We start from the raw sequence: 19,231 nt of genomic DNA on the forward strand, positions 1-19,231 counted from the left end.
GTCAGTTAAGTGTTGGACTCTTGATTTTGGCTCAGGTCATGACCTCATGGTTCGTGGGTTCAGGTCCCATGTCGGGCTCCGAACTGACAGTGAGGACCCTGCTTGGGATTCTCTCTCCCTCTCTCTCTGCCCCTCCCCTGCTCGTACTCTCTCTCAAAATAAATAAATAAACATTAAAAAAATATTCCAAGAATCAAATTCTTGGCAAGTTCTGAAAAGTTACAGCATCAAATAAAAAATGATTAGTGTTTTTTATTTTAAAAAGACCACCTTCGTCCTAATGACTATTGCACACAGAATAAAATTCTACACAACTTCAGTATACATTCACCTTTATCAACATTCGTTCAACTCTGTACCGTCAACAAGAATTCTAAATATCACAGAACAGACACGGAGACTCGACTCTAGAAGCCACCTCTAGTGTCCCAGTGAGTGCCCTCCTGCTCCAAGGCCCGTCCTCACCTGTTTCGCTAGTAGGACGAACGGCAATTGGTTCTGCCAACTCTGTTTTGCCAGATCGTGTAACCCAAGCAACCTAAGAAGAGAAAATCATTTTCCACACATTTTTTAAACAGCAGTTTAGAAAAACAGCACTAATGCAGGCAAATCTCTACTTCAATTTTTGCTAGAGAAATTAAGGCAAGTTAAAATAATTGCCGCTGTTCATGGTAAGAAAAGTAGACACTTACTGTCCTTATAAATGTTTAGCAAAAAGTAAGAGCCAGTTAATGTAACAAACAGAACTGTAACTTGCCCTGAAGACAGAAATATATATATATATATATATATATATATATATATATATATATATATATACACACACTTTTAAAAATGGCTGTGTATTTATCTAAACTGGTTGTTGTAACTTGTCATTTAAATTACCATTCAAGTGTGAACTGAAAATACACTTTCGAGTTGATGAGAAAACTGTAAAAATAAATAAAGCAAGCTGACTTACCTCAGGGGCAAAGTCAGCAACATGAGTCTTCTCTTTCTCTAATGCACCTTGAGACACAAACATGGGGAAATAGCAGTTTTCAACACCAAGTTTCTTGATCTCAGCATCAAAAAAGTCCTTGATGGATTCCCAAATGGAATATGCCCAGGGACGGAGAATATAGCAGCCACTTACATCATAGTATTCAATCATTTCTGACTTTGTGATGACCTTTTTAAAAGAAAAATACAGTCTGTGAAGCCTAAATTAAACCAAAATTACACTACAAGTGCCAAGTGAATGATAACCAAGCTTCAAATCTGAAGGCTTCCACTGTTACTGTGCCCGTAAAATGGACTTTCCTCGGCTGAGAAACACCAAGCCCTAAACACTTAAGATCTGAATTCCAATCTTGCTTCTCCTGTTTACTGTCTTTGTGACTTTGGATTAATCCCTTTACCTCACCATTAAAAAATAACAACAGGGGCGCCTGGGTGGCTCCGTCGGTTAGGCATCCCACTTCGGTTCGGGTCATAATCTCGCAGTTCGTGAGTTCGAGCCCCGCGTCGGGTCCTGTGCTGACGGATCGGAGCCTGGAGCCTGCTTCTGCTTCTGTGTCTCCCTCTCTCTCTCTGCCCCTAACCCACTCGCATTCTCTCTGTCTCTCTCAAAAATAAATAACATTAAAAAAATTTTTTTTTTAAAGCCTAAGTGCCCCATGGGGCACCTGGGTGGCTCAGTCGGTTAAGCATCCAACCTCAGCTTAGGTCATGATCTCACAGTTTGTGAGTTCAAGCCCTGCCTCGGGCTCTGTGCTGACAGCTCAGAGTCTACAGCCTGCTTCGGAATCTGTGTCTCCCTCTCTCTCTGTTCCTCCCCCACTCACACTCTGTCTCTCAAAAATGAATAAACGTTAAAAAAAAACAAACAACCTTGAATAATGACTATCTCATAGGGCTACTTCTCTCAATTCAATGCTTTATGTGAACATGCTTTGAAAACTGGGACACGTTAAAGGACTATACTATATATTACTAACAACATTACACATTATTACTTTGTCTGAACGTTAGAACCTAAATACAACGTAGTCTTTGAGAAATTGAAAACATAAAAATCAACTGAATAAAATACTCACTTGAGAATACCAATCTGCAAGATTTTCTTCTTTTTTTGCCTCAAGGCCCAACCTGCAGGCATGAAAAATAAAATATGAATCCCTTCGTTCATCAATTGCTTGTAGGTTGAATGAAAATAAGCCTCAAAACAGATTAGTTTCTCTTCAGTATGAGTTATTTCCATATGTATCTCTCTTGTACATTCATTCCCAAAATAAAGTTTTTAACCTAGAAAACAATTTCACCATCTCTTAAAGGTGGTAAGGTACTGTCCACAAAGAACTAGGAAAGTCAAGCCCAAGAACAGCTATGATTTTAATGCAGACATCTCTTTTACAAAGTCCTTTATAATTTATAAGGCAATGTATCTGTAATAAAGAATCTACTTACATGGGATTCTCTCACTAAAAAGAAGAATCTTTGACCAACCTCAATCCAGAAAAAAAATTATAATTAGCCAAGATCAGTGTCCCACTGAAAGTAACATACAAAAAGTATAAAACCAATAGCTGTCTGTGTATAAATAAGCTTTACATGGTCTACAATTTTTTTTTTTTTTTTTTTTAAGAGACAGAGCACATGAGTGGGGGAGAGAGAGGCAGAGGGAGACAGACTCTTAAGCAGGCTCCCAGCTCAGCACGGAGCCTGACACGAGGCTCAATCCCAAGGCCCTGGGATCATGACGTAGCAGAAATCAAAGAGTCGGACACTCAATGGACAGAGCCACCCAGGTGTCCCTACAAATTTTTTTTAATTGCAGTAAATAAAAGTTGCAGGGGTGTCTGGGTGGCTCAGTTGGTTAAGCATCTGACTTCAGCTCAGGTCATGATCTCGCAGTTTATGGGTTTGAGCCCCGAGTCAGGCTCTGTGCTGACAGCTCAGAGCCTGGAGCCTGCTTTGGATTCTGTGTCTGCCTCTCTCTCTACCCCTCCCCTGCTCATGCTGTCTCTGTCTCTCAAAAATAAATCAATGTTTAAAAAAAAAAAAAAAAGTTGCACAGACAGATGCTTCTAAAGTAAGTTAGATCTGCGATTAAAAAAAAAAAAAACAAAAAAAACAAAAACTATTCCAGATGAGAATCCTTTTCTTGGAACATCAGTAATTATTCAAGCACTGTGGCTTATGATCCACATAGGAAAATTCACCCATTAGTTACGTTTTAGAGTTACCAACAAAGCATACTGGTTAAAATCTTAATGTATTTATATCTGACTTCTCCTGCTATTTCACTTTTGACACAGCTCAACAAGATGCCTACATGAAACCTGACCCTTTCACAAAGAGGTAAAAGGTGAGAGATTCTGTTCTCTCTTCTATTATTTTATAATCTATAAATCTGACCACCCAGTCAAAAGGCAAGAAAAACCACCGTTATATTCTGTTTAAGGAGATACTGCATGTATGATGTGAGAACTAAGAGGCAGAATTTTAAAATCAGCTAAACAAATGTAAAACCAAAAGACCTCACAATAGCAGTTGCTAATGGCAGCTTTCTCCTCTTATTAAGCCATGAAAGGAAGCTGGCACAAAGTTCACTCTAATTTTGCCATGGGGATTACAGACAGGGGCATCACATTATTCCTACGAACTGGAACATACTGAAACACCATCTATGCCACTGTTTTGTCTTTAAAACACCTTCGTTTTGTATTTAACCAACCAAATTTAAAATCCTATTGAGAATGATGTTGTCATTCCATAAAAGATTTTCATTCAAAAAATTTGCTTAAGGTAAAAAGCAATGACTACTGTCAGGCTACCAATTGTGTTAAAAGGGAGGAAAAAAGGATTGTTTACATATATTTGTTTTTACTGTGTGACCAAACGAACACCTGTCAGTGGTTACAGAAGAGACTAGCTGTGGTTACCAACTCATTATGGCGGTAGGAGAAACTGGGAAGAAAGGACAAAAAGCCTAAGAGTGAGACTTCACTGAGCTTTTTACATTCTGAGATTCCTGAACCAAGCAAACGAATCTGTTACCTATTTAAATAAACAGAAGATCGACAACAGCTATCTGCTGGCACTATACTTGCAGCGTTCTCCAACCTCATGGGACAGTTAAACGAAGCAAAATTTGGTTTTTAAAAAAGCCATTTAAGAGCTGAATTCATTCAGAGCCTTGCTTCGCTCCTACTGAAGCTTCCGCGCTTTGTTACCTGGTCTGTCTCTTGGGCCCTTGCCCTTCTCCTGCTCCACTTGATGACAGTCCACTTCCTCGGTTTTTTAAGGAGTCTTTCTTTGGGCCATCACTTTGTTTCTGAGGTTTATTCTGCTTTTCAGATTTATTTTCTTTTTCTTTCTTTCTCTTATCTTTGTCCTCAGCCCCGGTGGCAGAGACAGGCTGATACTCCACTCCTGTCAGAGATGTGTACTGTGCCTTCAGCCGCAGGAGTTCTTGGACAGCCGTATCTACCTGCTCCTTCAGTTTAACAAAAGAGGAAGAGAGAAGATGATATTTAATTCAAATCACTGACTAAGCACCCATCTCCGAAGCTTCAAAAGCAGATTTGAAAACACAAGTAAAGGTAGAGGGGAATAGGGTAGGGGTGGCGAACATTAAATATGCTAACTACGTAGAACAAAAAAATATGATAAACAGGAACAGAATTATGCAAAAGAGGGACTGAAAAACAGTATTATAACTGCACTATCCGAACGGCAGTCACCAGCCACACGCGGCTATTTAAATGTGAAGTAAATAAAATTTGAAACTCAGTTCTTCAGTCACAACAGCCGTATTTCAAGTCTTCAATGGAGACACACGGCCAGTGACTGCTGTACTGGACAGAGCTGCTACACAACACGCCCGCCATCAGAGAAAGTTCTGTAAGAAAGCACTAGTATGTAACAAGCACTCCACTGCAATTTAAGTCAGGAGCCATTAAACTATACATGTTGAGCATTTCACAATCATAAAAATAACAGTAATCAAGTTTCTGTACTACTGGTTAAACTTCAAAACCTGTAATGACTTACTCTTTCCCACTCACAGATCTGTACCCAAAAAAATCCTACTCCTAGGAAGTGAATATAATTAGCACAAACTACACCAGAGCTCAAAATAAATAAAACCTGCCATTTGAGACTGATTCAGCTTTAGGAGAATGAGTAAAACAAAGAGCAGACATCAAGGGCCTACAATGAGCCAGGCACTGCTAGAGTCTAGGGCCCCATTCTCCAGGATCTCACAACCTAGAGAGAAACGGACAATTGAACCAACAGCTAAAATACACAGGGTTTAAGTACTATGCCAGACAAAGGCAGAGTCTTATATAAGAGACTGTCCAGTCAAATCTAGTTGGGGAGAGAAATGGTCAGCGAAGGCTTCTCTACTACACAGAATTGAGAACTGAAATACGTGAGCAGAACTTAGATTTGATGGGCCAGAAAGTGTTCTGGGCAAAGAATATAGCCTGAAATGTAAAAAACAAAAATACAAACTAAATATCCCACGAACCTTAGAAGCTTTTTCAGCTTTAAGTTTTCGAACTACTTCTCCTTGAGAAGCTACTTTGTCAAAAAGAACTTTGGCTTCTGGTGTTTCTGGACCCCTAGGCTCGGAGCTGTTGGTCGCACTTGAGTCTGAACTTTGAGATAATGGGGGCTGACCAGGAATGTACTCCTTCCCAGTTTTTTCCTTGTACTGAGCTTTCAGGGAGAGTAAGCATTCTACAGCTTCATTTACTTTAGCCTGAAATGAAAGACAAAAAACAATTATTTGAAACTTTGTGAAATATCTGAAAATTTCAATGATTATTAAAAATCATTTGTTCTGTCAAAGTATTCCTATAAATAATCACGGAGAAACCCAAGCAACAAAGGAGCTCAATCATAAAATAACAGATCAAAGCTAAAAAAAAATGTTGAAAACATAAATCAAATTATAATCCTCTATACAAGTCATAAAAGTAAACACACATACACATATAGTACCATAATTTCTCATTTTACACATGTAAACAGACAAATAAATAATAGAATATCCAAGCAAACTGGCAGTGTCCAAGCCCTGGGTCTATAAGTAGTGGAGTCAGCATTTACAAAATCAGAACAAAGATCAGCTCAACGGCTTTGCTATACAAACCTTATTTTCATTAGCCTAGTAAACAAACACTAAATACAGCATTAAAACAAACAAACCAGCTCGGGCCCAAGTAAAGAACAGTTACATTATTCTTTTAAAAATTTATAATACAATGGGAAGGTGTGCTGAGGTTTTAATTAGACATTAACCTATATACATCATCCTCTGATACTTCAACATAATCAGAATGAAAAAGAACGAAACACTCAGCCCAACTGAGACACTTGTGATGCCGGCAGAGGACAACACAGGCGAAGGGCCCAAGCTGGACGCCTTACCTGAACGGTAGTACTGTCTAAACACAGACCAAGATACCACTGAAAAGGCAAGGCATCAATCAATCAGAGAGAAAAAGGGCCTCTAAATTACCCTATCCAGGGGCGCCTGGGTGGCTCAGTCGGTTGAGCGGCCGACTTCGGCTCAAGTCACGATCTCGCGGTCCGTCAGTTCGAGCCCCGCGTCGGGCTCTGTGCTGACAGCTCGGAGCCTGGAGCCTGTTTCGGATTCTGTGTCTCCCTCTCTCTGACCCTCCCCACTTCATGCTCTGTCTCTGTCTCAAAAATAAATAAACGTTAAAAAAAAAAAAAAAAAATTACCCTATCCAAGCTTCACGGCTACATTATGACAATGCTCCAGACAGCTAAAAGCAACACAACAGAAACCAGGAAGACTACCACAACTGGGGTCAAAAGCGTACAGGAAGCACCGGGACACCTTTAAAGAATTTGCATCTATGAATCAACAAGTGACATTTCCTCGTCACTTATGATACAACGTTTTGGTACTGAAGTAGAGTCTGTCACACCAGGTACCACACAGAAGGAGTAAACAGAAGAGGAGAAATCACACAAAGAGAAGCCGGCAGCTTGCCTGATTTGTACCCCTGACCTGTCTCTTGCTTACATTCTGTCTTTAGAATTAAAAGCATTTTGGGGGCACCTGGGTGGCTCGGTCAGTTAAGCGTCTGACTTTTGGTTTGGGCTCAGGTCATGATCTGACAGTTCACGAGTTCGTGCCCCATGTTGGGCTCCACACTGGTGATGCAGAGCCCGCTTGGGATTCTCCTTCTTTCCCTCTCTCTCTGCTCATGATCTCTCTCAAAATAAATAAATAAACTTAAAACTAAAAAAAAAAGAGTTAAAAGCATTTTCACAGCAGAATCTACCTGTCCATAAGAAGTAAGACACACTTAGTGATAAAAGAAGCAAGAAAAAGAAACTTCCATCAGCTAAAAGAAAGAAAATGGGAAAAAAGTTAAGGGACTTTCCTGCAACCACTTCTACAAAAAGAGGCCTTTGAAAGAAGTTCCAATCTACACCATAAGCAAGTATTGACCAGAGTCTGAAGTCAAATGGCACACACTTCATGAAGAAAAAAAAAAAACCTTGTTGGGCAAGATTACAATTCAAAATATTATAAAGAAGAAAATTCTAACGTGTCCATCACTTCATTATTATAGGATATTCTAAAAATAGACTAAATTATATATACTTATATCCCCTCCAACTGAGAAATGGAATACTGTGGGTAACCAAGTTTTCTATTCAGGTTATTTTTCAAAACAATGAAATTATACTACTCCCTATGCAGTTTTATCTGATGACTTAGAAGGTATCTAAAGATTCTTGAATTAGAATTATCAATATAAAAAAATTAGCACTATCATTTGATGGCCTATTTATTTACTGCATACTAGACGTTATGCTTAGTGCTTTACGTGGATCATTTTATTTCTCAAAATAACCGACTCATTTTATACAAGAAGTAAAGCTTAGAAAGACTAAGCACCTTACCCAAAGTTACACACTAAGTGGCAGTGGAGCCAGGATTTCATCTAGGGTTTATTCTAGAGTCTGTGATCTTGACCCTCACAGTTTGCCAAGCATCACAGAAGGTATGAAACAATGATCTAAGTGTCCCGTTCACTCCTGCCATGCCACGAAAACGGCATTTTCAAAAGATATCTTTGATTCTACTTAATGATGACTCCTACAATGAGGAAAAAATATCTTTTAATATTCTAGTTTTCTGGAATAAGAGGCATTTACAAAGGGAAATTGGATGGTACTACTCCATACAAGAGTAAACAACAGAACCCTACAAAGCATATGCTGATAAATTTTAAGTTCTTAGTAGACAAAGATCATTTTAAATTTTTTTTTTTAACGTTTATTTATTTTTGAGACAGAGAGAGACAGAGCATGAACGGGGGAGGGGCAGAGAGAGAGGGAGACACAGAATCGGAAGCAGGCTCCAGACTCCGAGCCATCAGCCCAGAGCCCGACGCAGGGCTCGAACTCACGGACCGCGAGATCGTGACCTGAGCTGAAGTCGGACGCCTAACCGACTGAGCCACCCAGGCGCCCCGACAAAGATCATTTTAAACTTATCTAACGTGTCCCAAATCAAACACGAAAAGTTTTCAGTAAATAATTGTTGATGCAGATGAATGAGAAAGGAACAGCCTACACACGAACACTTCTGTGGAAAGTTTAAGATGGGAATTGGAGGAAGTAAACACGATCTGCAGATGAGAGCTGACTCATAGGGCTGTGTGCAGATTGAGAAGTACTCAAACAGCCATGTGGGCAGCAGCCACTAGATGGAACCTTTCTAGAAAGTTCTAGAAAGAACTTTAGTAAGAAAAACCTAGAACTTTACCAATTTAAAATTTAAGAACAGAACCTTTCGAAAGGGCCTGAGCACTTTAATTATCAGAGAAAACAGTTTTTTAAAAAAATGTTTTCCAATTCTATAATAAACGTTCTCCCACTTTTTGTTCCTTTCTAACATAATTTGAGAGAACTACACCTGCACACATCAGTGATAATGACTCCGGAAGCAGATTCTCACTTGGTGGGGTGGGGGGGACAGATGACAATCCAAAGCAGGAATCCTCCCAAGTTGAGGAGAGAAAGAAATGAAGCCGGTCTCATACAAAAAAGTCTGCTAGGAGATTTAGCGAACTAAAAGTTCACAGGTTTTCAAAGAAGGGTCTTTTTTTCCCTAAGTCAACTAATTAGAAACCTGTATTTAGCTTAAATAAATTTTACTTAAATCTACTTAAATTTATTTAAATCCCAACCTTGTAAGGAAATCCCAACCAGCCCAATTATGGAACCCCAATCCCAGGAGCCAATCCAGCACAACAGAGGACCCAGACTAGAGTCAGGCTGGAACACCTGTTCTGCTGTTTCTCAGCTAATAGTTCATTTACCTAAATCACAATGTATCTGCTACTTTTCTCTGACACAAATCAATCAATACAAACTCCTCAGATTTTCCTAGAAGATCCCTAAGCTGTAGTCAGTCTTGTGAAGTGTCCGGTCTCACAGACAAGATGGATAGGTTTTATACTTGTTTAGAGCAAAAGCAAGTTTGCATCAAGTACCAAATACAGATATAGCAGAAACCCACCACATACAAATCCTAAACAAGAAGCTCAAACTCTGTCGAGAAAAAGGATGGGTTTGTTTCTTCTTATATTCTCCCCCTTCAATCTTTATTTTTTGGCCTTAGAATTCTTAAGGCTATTTGGGGTAGGGGTGAGGGGCAGTGGTTTCCTAGAATAGCCTGTTTACCAGACAAAGGGGTAGAACGATGGGGTTTCCTTTCCTTAAGCTAAATACAGATAAGCTATGATTTGGGTTTTAAAACCACAAACACTGGTGTAAAATATAAAAGAGCACAGATGGGTGGGATATTGAAGATGAATTACTGGGGGCATAAATAACGTGCCATGAACTGAAATGCTGTAAGTGCAGAAGTAAAAGATGATCAACATCTGTCCACTGGGACGGGATCGGACAAAAAGAGGCTGTCAATGACAAGATGCAACAACTGTGAATTGTTTTTGTTTTTTTAAGTTTTTCTTTTATTTTTGAGAGAGAGAGCATGGGCAGGGGAGGGGTAGAGAGAGAGGAGGACAAAGGATCTGTGCTGACAGCAGCCAGCCCAATGTGGGCTTGAACCCACAAACTGTGAGATCATAACCTGAGATAAAGTCGGACATTTAACCAACTGAGTCACCCAGGTGCCCCTAAATTGTTTTTATTTAACATGATAATCATTTGATTTTGCTGCCATTTATTATTTCAATTAAAAAAGTCATTACCATAAAGCTTCTCAAAACTCTGTCCTCTAAAGAGATGGGTCAGCTGACTTTCCAGTAAAGGGCCAGGTCAATAAAAAATACTGTAGGTTTTTGAGAGTCTGTTATAACCACTCAACTCTGCAATTATAGCCCATAAACAGTCTTAGACAATATGTAAACTAAAACGCATGGTTGTGTCCCAGTAAAATTTCACTTACAAAACACAGGTGCAGACTACAGTTTGCCAAACCCGGTCCCAGAGTTTAAAGTGTTGTTAAGTATTCCATAAAGCCCTTAATTTTCTGACTCTCATTTCAAGCAACACTATAATTTCATGTTCAAACTGCATTCATTTAGATTTCAAATTAGAGAAATGTGTTTTATTATTTATCAAAGTTTTATTTTTTGAAGCTATAACTTTAGAGCTTTAAGAGTTAGTATTTCAAATCTGAAAAGTGACTTCCATTTTTAAACAACTCAGCATGCAGAATTATTTTATCTTTGGTGTATTCTCAGACATGCAACTCGCACTGTATCTGCCTGACCCGCTGTTTTGTAACAACCTACTGAGCAGGAGAAAAAGGAAAAGAGGAGCAGAAGGTGGACTTGAAGGAGAAACTGAAGGTAGGTTCTTCCAGGTTTTCATTCCTTGCCTACCCGTTGCTTATACTCTGCCTTTATGCTTACAAGTTCCTACACAGAATCACGTATCTGATCCTCAAGTGGGGGGAGGGAGGCGGGGGAGGAGAACAGATGGATGGACAAACAGAAAAAGAAAAGTCTAATTGAAGCTTGTAACTATCGCTTACTTAGCCACTGAACATGACTTAACAGAAGTTACTTTTGTAGGAAATGGAATTAAGAGGCTTAGACAAGTTATTAATGTAAAATGTGTACGGACTTGCCTAATAAATTAATAAACTGGTAAAACCAGAACTCTCTAGTGTTCCTAATGCAATACACCACTCCCATCACCTCTGAAGGGAAATAACTTGGAATTTGACTGCAAAATTAGAATCCAGGCTTTGTAAACTTCAGGAAGTTACTCTCAGATCCAGTTTCTTACTGGTTACTAAAACGAGCCAATAAAAAGGGGAGCATTATCGGGACACTCTTGAACAAAGCTGTGGGAAGGAGTCAATGCAAGAACAGCACCAGTGTGTAGTCCACAGTGCCAGATGTGGTCTAAATAACACCGTCCGTTCCTAGCAATTGGGCTGATTCTCTGGAACAGGAAAGAGCACTATGTGCCACTGTTAGCATTTAGAGAAGAAAAAATACAAGCAGTATTTTAAAACACTGCTATGGTGCATTTTAAGCATTCAATTAAAACAAGGTTAAACTAAAGTCAGCTTAATTTCAGTATCCCATTCACCATGATCAAAAAGCACCTAGTAAAAGTATCTGACTAATTACCAAAGACACAGATTTTTTTACCCATAGGCGGACTTTTCATAAGCTTGACAATGCTGTGTCAGGAAAATATGCCATAATCCATTACTCAACGAGATGGGAGGTGTAGCTGGCTGTTGCCCTACATATAATGGTTACTGCTGTTACTACCCCACACATAATTAGCTGTCCAATAATCAGCACAGAATCTCAATATACTCTACTCAGAATGAAGGAGTTTAATTTTTTTTTAACGTTTATTTATTATTGAGAGACACAGCATGAGCAGGGGAGGGGCAAAGAGGGGGGAGACACAGAATCGGAAGCGGGCTCCAGGCTCTGAGCTGTCAGCACAGAGCCCGATGCGGGCCTTGAACTCACAAACCGTGAGATCATGACCTGAGCCGAAGTCGGACACTTAACCGACCGAGCCGCCCAGGAGCCCCTCAGAATGAAGGAATTTAAAGACCAACGCTCTTTCCCTCAAATGACATCTAGAGAGGGGTCCATAGCTTGTGTCTGATCTATAGAGTGGATCATGTACAGAGTGGAAATACTCCTAACCTTGCCAGAGGGTGGGAGATATCAAGGATTTATGTCCTAAGCTCCAGGATTTATTCCTAGGAGCAGAGCTATTTTAAGATCGTCATGGCTCTGCAGGACTTCCAACAGGCTCACTAAAGAGAAAAAAGAGATTTATCACACTTCACAATAGAGAGAAAAACATTAACTTCTAGACCAAAACCTTAAGACTTCCCTAAAGCATTTTCTCTCTTCAGCAGAGGTCAAATGTCCATGAAAGAAAGAATCTTAGGGGGACAGTTTCCAGTCAGAGGCCTAGCAACTGTTAATGAGGTGAGGAACCTCCTATTCCATTCTTCTCCAACCAAAGCCCAGGACACTGATGGGACAACAAATCCCCTCCAGTACCAGAAGTCAAGTCCGAGAGTTCCCCATACCTCTCTGTGTTCTTGTCACAGCCCCGAGTCTATAATTTTGGAAGTTTAAGAGGGACTGAATTATATCCAGTTACAGCACTACTCGTTGGGTCATGTTTTAGAACTACACTACTGTTTGAACAGAACTGTACATCTTGATTATTAAATATGGCCCTTTTCTACCACAGATGCCATTCCTTTCATCTCTCACAGCAAACAATCCTGTTCCATACTCAGTGCTACCATCCATTTGGCTAAATGTTTTGCCTAAAGATATCATTAAAACAAGAATAATATGTATACTTTAGTCAAAACTTAGTATCACTTTAGGGTTCCCCTGAGAAGAATGAGAAATAGTCACTGGTCCAAAACCTCTTGACAACCCATTACTCCCTGAATACACCTTGAACCTTCATACCTCTCTGCCTCTGCCAGTGTGTGTCTTCCACACCCGGCCCCAGGCCAGCAGCATGAGCATCCCCTGGACAACTGTTTACAAGTGCACACTCTCTGCATACTGTGAACTTACTGAGGCAGAAGTTCAAGAGGTGGGCCCCTGCAATCGGTGTTTTAGCAAGCTCTCTAGTAATTCTGATGTACAATGAAGCTTGAGAAGCACGGATCTACGCTTAAAGAGTACCTTCCCTGAACTTTATTCATCCATAAAGGGCTTCCTCTACCTCAGGACTATTTTAAATATCCTTTATGAACTGCTTCCTCCTTCCCTGCCACTTAACAACCACAAACACTTGGGAGAACAGTTTACACGTCATACAGGACTACAGTCGCGTCACATGGGATATGGCGTGTATGTTTCTTCCCTGACACCTCTCCCAACTAGATGGTGAGCTGCTGCTTGCTAGTATCTCAAGCTTGGCACACAGCAGGCATCAGTAGGTGTTAACTGTTCCGCCAAAATATTCAAGCAGACAGTCTATACACAGTATGTCTTCACAGAAGATGAGACGCGACCATCCTAGACCATCTGAATTCATGAGCTTCCTCACAATGCTGTCTCGACTCATTCCAGCATACTGACCTTGGGGGCTTTTTCAGCTTTCAGTTTACGAACCACCTCTCCTTGGGCAGCAACTTCATCATACAGAGATTTACTCTCCAGAGGACGTGCTACTGATACAGAAGAAACATTCTGTACCAGTGCGGCAGGATTTCCAGGCTTGTACTCCTGGCCAGTTTTCTCCTTATATTCAGCTTTCAAAGCCAAAAGTTGTTTTACAGCCGCATCTATATCTTCCTTGGCTGCTTTCTTGGCTTTTAATTCACGAACCACATCCCCTTGAGCAGCCACTCTGTTGTAAAGGACCAAGGAATCCTCAAATGTAGCACAAGTATTATCCAAAGAAGGACCTGGTCTTTCCTTAAAAGGAATAGTTGGCTACAGAGACAGAAAACCAAAAGTGAAATAGTTAATTCATGTTAAATGTCTTCCCACAAAATTATACACATTGTCTTATAACATTCCATGCTAAAAAATTTTTAAGTTTTAATCCCTTAAAAAGTTTAAGTAAATAACCTCACTCCTAACAATTTATCTTAATGAAAAATGACAGAAATAAAAACAGACGTAGGTAGATATTTCACTGGAGCATTTTTATCACAGTAAAAAAGTGAAAATAATCTAAATCTTAACCATTAGAGGATTAAAGAAATTATGACACATCCAATATATCTGAGAAGAAATCATTGTTCCACCACATACTGCGACCCTGAATTACTTACAAAAGCTGTTTCTGGTTTCAACTAAAAGACAGGAATAACTGTATTGAACCCAACAGTGTGATGGGAAAATAAAGGTAATAAATATGTGTAAGCTTTTAGTTACAAAGCCTGAGAAAAAGTATCACGGAGTTTTAGGTATTATTAATTTTGTAAAAGAGGAGACAATATCTCGATTACTGACAAGGAAGACTTCCACGAAACACTGATACAAATTTAACTCAGTACTGTGGAACAACTCCATTTGTATAAAATTACATACTTATGGGCAAATGGTTATATAAAGGTGTATGCAATAAACCTAGAGATATGTTCTGGATAGTGAATAACTGTGCTATTTTTATTCTCAATGTCATACTTTCCTTCTGCCTAGGATGCTTTCTACCCTACTGAAACCCTTCCAAATTTAAAACCCAGCTCACATCATACCTTCCCCATGACTTTTTTCTTCAATGGTCTTCCACTTAACTTTTCAAAATCTCATCCATATTCATGAGTCACATGCATTACCTCTAAAATGTTTCATCTCTAGGCCAGGACTCTGTCCTGACCCCAGACCCAGCATTCTGAATGGTCTTTAAGACATCTTTACCTGGATAGCTAAGAAGCACCTTAAGCTACATCAGAGTTGCATTTTACATGGGGGCTAAGTTCTGAAGTTAGCATGTAAGTCAAAAACCACATACACGTGGAGCACCTGGCTGGCTCAATGGGTACAGCATGTGACTCTTAATCTCGGGGTCACACATTGGGTGCAGAGGTTACTTAAAAAAATAATAAAATCTTAAAAAAAAAACCTACATACACTCAAAACTACTCCTTCAAAATACACAACCATGAATGTTAATATACACATATAAATGCCTATTATACAGTAAAGGAAAATACACAAAGGGAGCCACTCTGTGCCAAAAATGCATACATTCTGTTCTGTTATACTTATTTTTGATAACATGAACTGACTCAATCATGCCTGGTAAAGAACGAAATAGTATTAGGGTAACACTGAAAAATCACACCACCTGGTGGTGATTTCTCCCAGTGTGTTCGTTCATGTACAGGAGACAAAGAAGCATTCAGGGAAAAGCTTTCTCACTATTAAAAGAGAAAGCTTTAGAAGTGGCTTGAGTGCAGGTGGTACTTTAAAAACACTGTTTACCACAACATTAAGCCATCAAATGAAGATGCAAGTGTAAATGAAGAAATTTCAAAAAACTATCCTCCTGGGCTTTAAAAAAAAAAAAAAGAACAGAACAGAAAAGATGAAGCAGGGTCCATGATGAGTCAGACTTTATTTTTGATGACACTGATCTCTACTAGAGGCAAATACCCTCAAACCTACATATCAAAGGACAGGGCATTAGCCTTAAGATTTAAGGCTGCAAACAATGGCTGACTGCAGTGTTGGACACCAATGCCAGTCAACTGTTCTTGAGTTTCTAGGAGGGTCTGTGCAGGTTCCAAAGCATATCCACAAACGTTCTGACACTCCTTCCATCAAGAGGTGGAGTCTATGTCCCCTCCCCTCGAAATGTGGGCAAGCTTATGAGTGCTCAGTACAACAGACAACAGCAGAAATGACACTGTGTGAGATTTTCAAAGTTAAATCATAAAAGGCAACGGTGTTCCCACCATGTCTACTGGACATTCACTTCTGAAGCCTCAAGCTGTCACAAAGTCTCACTACCCGGACACTACCAGACTAAAGAGGTTTCTTGCAGCTGTTCCATTCGATACTTTCTGAGTGAGCCACTGTGATGTCCAGCCTAGCTGAGCCTTCCATGACTGCTAACCAGCCACCACTTGACTGAAACTACATGAGATGTACAGGTTCTTATTCTTAGTGTTTTGCCCCAACTCTATTTTCCCTAATAAAGCAGCCCTGTTATTTTTAGTATGCCATTTTGCAAAACATAAAGTTTTTCAGGAATACACAAATTTCTGAAACCAATATTACACTATATGCTAGTTAACTAAAATGTATATAAAATTTTGAAAATAAAAAAGGAATACATAAACTTATAGCATAACACTAGCATCGTTATAGGATATGTAAAAGGTGAGAGGTACAGGTGGAAACTGGGACCAATGAGGGAATGGGTAGCCACATCTCCCAGTTCATGTTTATTTCATTACAAATACTAGTGGTTCTCAAAGTGTGGTCTACAGAACCCAGAGGATTTCTTCTTTTCTTTTTTTTTTTTTTTTAATGTTTACTTTTGAGAGATTGAGCACGAGCTGGGAAGGAGCAGAGAGAGAGGGAGAGATAGAATCCCAAACAGGCTCCACACTGTCAGTGTGGAGCATCGCGGGGCTTGAACCCACAAACCATGAGATCATGGCCTGAGCCAAAGTTGAAGACTTAATTGACTGAGCCACCCAGGCACCCTGAACCCAGAAGAGTTCTGAGATCCTTTTGAAGGAGGGCTGCGAGCCCACAGTTATTTAATAATAATACTAACATGTAGTCTGTCATTTTGAGTCAGTCCTTCATGAGGGTACAATGCAATGTCTTGGAGGCTGTTAAGTCAGACACTAAAGAGAGATTTAAAAGTGCTGGAGCGCCTGGGTGGTTCAGTGGGTTAAGCACCTGACACTTGACTTTTAGCTCAGGTCATGATCTCACGGTCATGGGATTGAGCCCTGCATCAGGCTCTGTGCTGACAGCGCGGAGCCTGCTTAAGATTCTCCCTCTCCCTCTATCTCTGCCCCTCCCCCGCATGTGCGCACTCTCTCTCAAAAATAAACAAACATTTAAAAACAAGTAAGTAAAATAAAAGTGCAAAAACCACACCATTCTAATTCACAAATCTGTTTTGGAAAACATATTTTTCATAAAAAGTGTTATTTATATAAACATATAATTGGGTTTATAATTGTCATTTTAAAATGAATATGTTCTTTAAAAACTTGTCAATTTTATTTTTAGTGTAGCCAATACTAATAAACATAACTCACATAAAACAAAAGGGGTCCAGTTTTAAGAATGTAAGGGTCTTGAGACTAAATAGTTTGAGAGCTGCTGGTATATACTTACAAAAAACAGAACGTAGATACTGCCCCATTAAAATTCTTATTTTTCGGGGTGCCTGGGTGGCTCAGTCCATTAAGTGCCTGACTTCGGCTCAAGTCATGATCTCAGGTTCCTGAGCTCGGGCCCCGCGTCGGGCTCTGTGCTGACAGCTCAGAGCCTGGAGCCTGCTTTGGATTCTCTGTCTCCCTCTCTCTGCCCCTCCCCCGCTTGCACTCTGTCTCTCTTTCTCAAAAATAAATAAACGTTAAAAAATTTTTTTTAAAAACCTCTTGTTTTTCTTCAATTTTCTTTTGACTGAGATCCCACAATATTTGTGTAAATTAAAAGCTCAAGCCACGACATCATCACTGTAAACAGTTCCAAACTCACATCTAATAAACTTACGTGTCTCTGTCTTCCCTAGCTCAGGTTATTTATCTTTATTTACCTAGTCAACCCAACAGAATTAGAAATTACTGTCTCAACAATTCTACTTCCCAAATTCATGTCTTCCTTTACATCCTCCATGCTCTCACGCTCTGGCTTCCTTACCACTCATAACATCTTCTAGTCCTACTTCCAGTCCACCCTCCAAAGTATCTTCTACGCTGATACCAAATCATCAGTGTTTACCCAACTGCCAACATCTGTGGATCCCAAACCAGGTATCAAGGTGCTCCAGGGTGCCACAAAATATTTTATGTATTTGAGGTAAACAGAGCAATATACCCAGCATCTCTCAAACATTACATGTTTGTAGTTTGCATGTACTACAAGCTCAAAGTGGTTCAGTCTTAACATTACAGTATGCTACATTTCTTTCAATGATGTCATATCTTTGCAAAACTAAATTTTCCACAACTGCTGTGTTAAAATCAAGTACTACAGGAAAATCATTGTGGAACAGTAAATTAGCATGGCAGTGTCCAATCTGAGTCCAAGATTCAAGAAAGAAACCTATCGCCCACAACATGGCAACTCCTATCCATGTTCTCTTTTCTGAACCTCGGTCTATCAGGAGCTCTTCTCTCAGAGGCACTGGAGTCTGACAGAAAAGTACAGATAGGGAACCATAAAACCGCTTCAATGTCCTAACTCTGTCAATAACAACTTTTGTTATCTTGGGCAAGGGATTTTTCCTTTTCTTTCCATGTGTAAATGAGTAGCTAAGAACAGGTGGTCCTCTAAGTACTCTTTAGCTCTACACAACGATCCTAAAGTAGACAGGTTATTAAAAAAAAAAGGGGGGGGGCCTGGGTGGCTCAGCTGGTTGAGTGTCCAACTCTTGATTTCAGCTCAGGTCGTGATCTCATGGTTATGAGAGAGAGCCCCATGTCAGGCTCCAAGCTGGGGGTGGGCCCTACGCGATTCTCTTTCTGCCCCTTCCCAACTGGTATGTGAGCTCTCTCCAAAAAAAGAAAGAAGAAGAAAAGAAAAGGATTTGGGGCACCTGGCTGGCTCAATTGGTGGAGCATGTTCTGGATCCTGGGGTTGTGAGTTCGAGCCCCACATTGAATGCAGAGATTACTGAAGGTAAAGAAAGAGTGTAAACCCTGGGGCAAAAATATCATCGACTAGAGCCATATCCATAAAAGTCAACATTTACCTCATTTTTTGTTGTTTCTACCTTGGTCTTTTCCTTTGACCCAGATGTTGGCATTTCCTTAGTATGTCCATCTGGAATGTATATCAAAACACATGGGGCTTCTTTGCAGCTATAGGGGCTAAAGAGAAAATAGAGGGTCAAAAAAAGTTTATTTGAACAAAATTATCTGACATCAATTAAAACCGAATTCCTAGATTAATTCAATGGTACCGTCTACGTTAATGTTTTTCAAAGTATAAACAGTCCATTCTCTTATTATTCAAATCAGAAGCTCTTCAGAGTAGTTTAAAACCAATAAATACACAAA

General features: G+C 39.8%; 1 protein-coding gene across 2 annotated transcripts in view; it reads right to left on the reverse strand.

Moving 5' to 3' along the window:
- EPRS1 (glutamyl-prolyl-tRNA synthetase 1) overlaps window positions 1-19,231 on the reverse strand; it is a 72,109-nt gene that overhangs the window by 16,469 nt on the left and 36,409 nt on the right. For both annotated transcript variants that reach the window (XM_042975947.1, XM_042975948.1), the window contains 7 exons: window positions 18,925-19,042; window positions 13,608-13,964; window positions 5,519-5,752; window positions 4,218-4,480; window positions 2,079-2,130; window positions 962-1,171; window positions 466-538 (listed from right to left, as the gene is read on the reverse strand). In XM_042975947.1, the coding sequence (XP_042831881.1) occupies window positions 466-538; window positions 962-1,171; window positions 2,079-2,130; window positions 4,218-4,480; window positions 5,519-5,752; window positions 13,608-13,964; window positions 18,925-19,042 (1,307 nt within the window). The remainder of the gene's footprint in view (window positions 1-465; window positions 539-961; window positions 1,172-2,078; window positions 2,131-4,217; window positions 4,481-5,518; window positions 5,753-13,607; window positions 13,965-18,924; window positions 19,043-19,231) is intronic.

This window comes from Panthera tigris, chromosome F3 (assembly GCF_018350195.1).
Source record: "Panthera tigris isolate Pti1 chromosome F3, P.tigris_Pti1_mat1.1, whole genome shotgun sequence".
Lineage (NCBI taxonomy): Eukaryota > Metazoa > Chordata > Mammalia > Carnivora > Felidae > Panthera > Panthera tigris.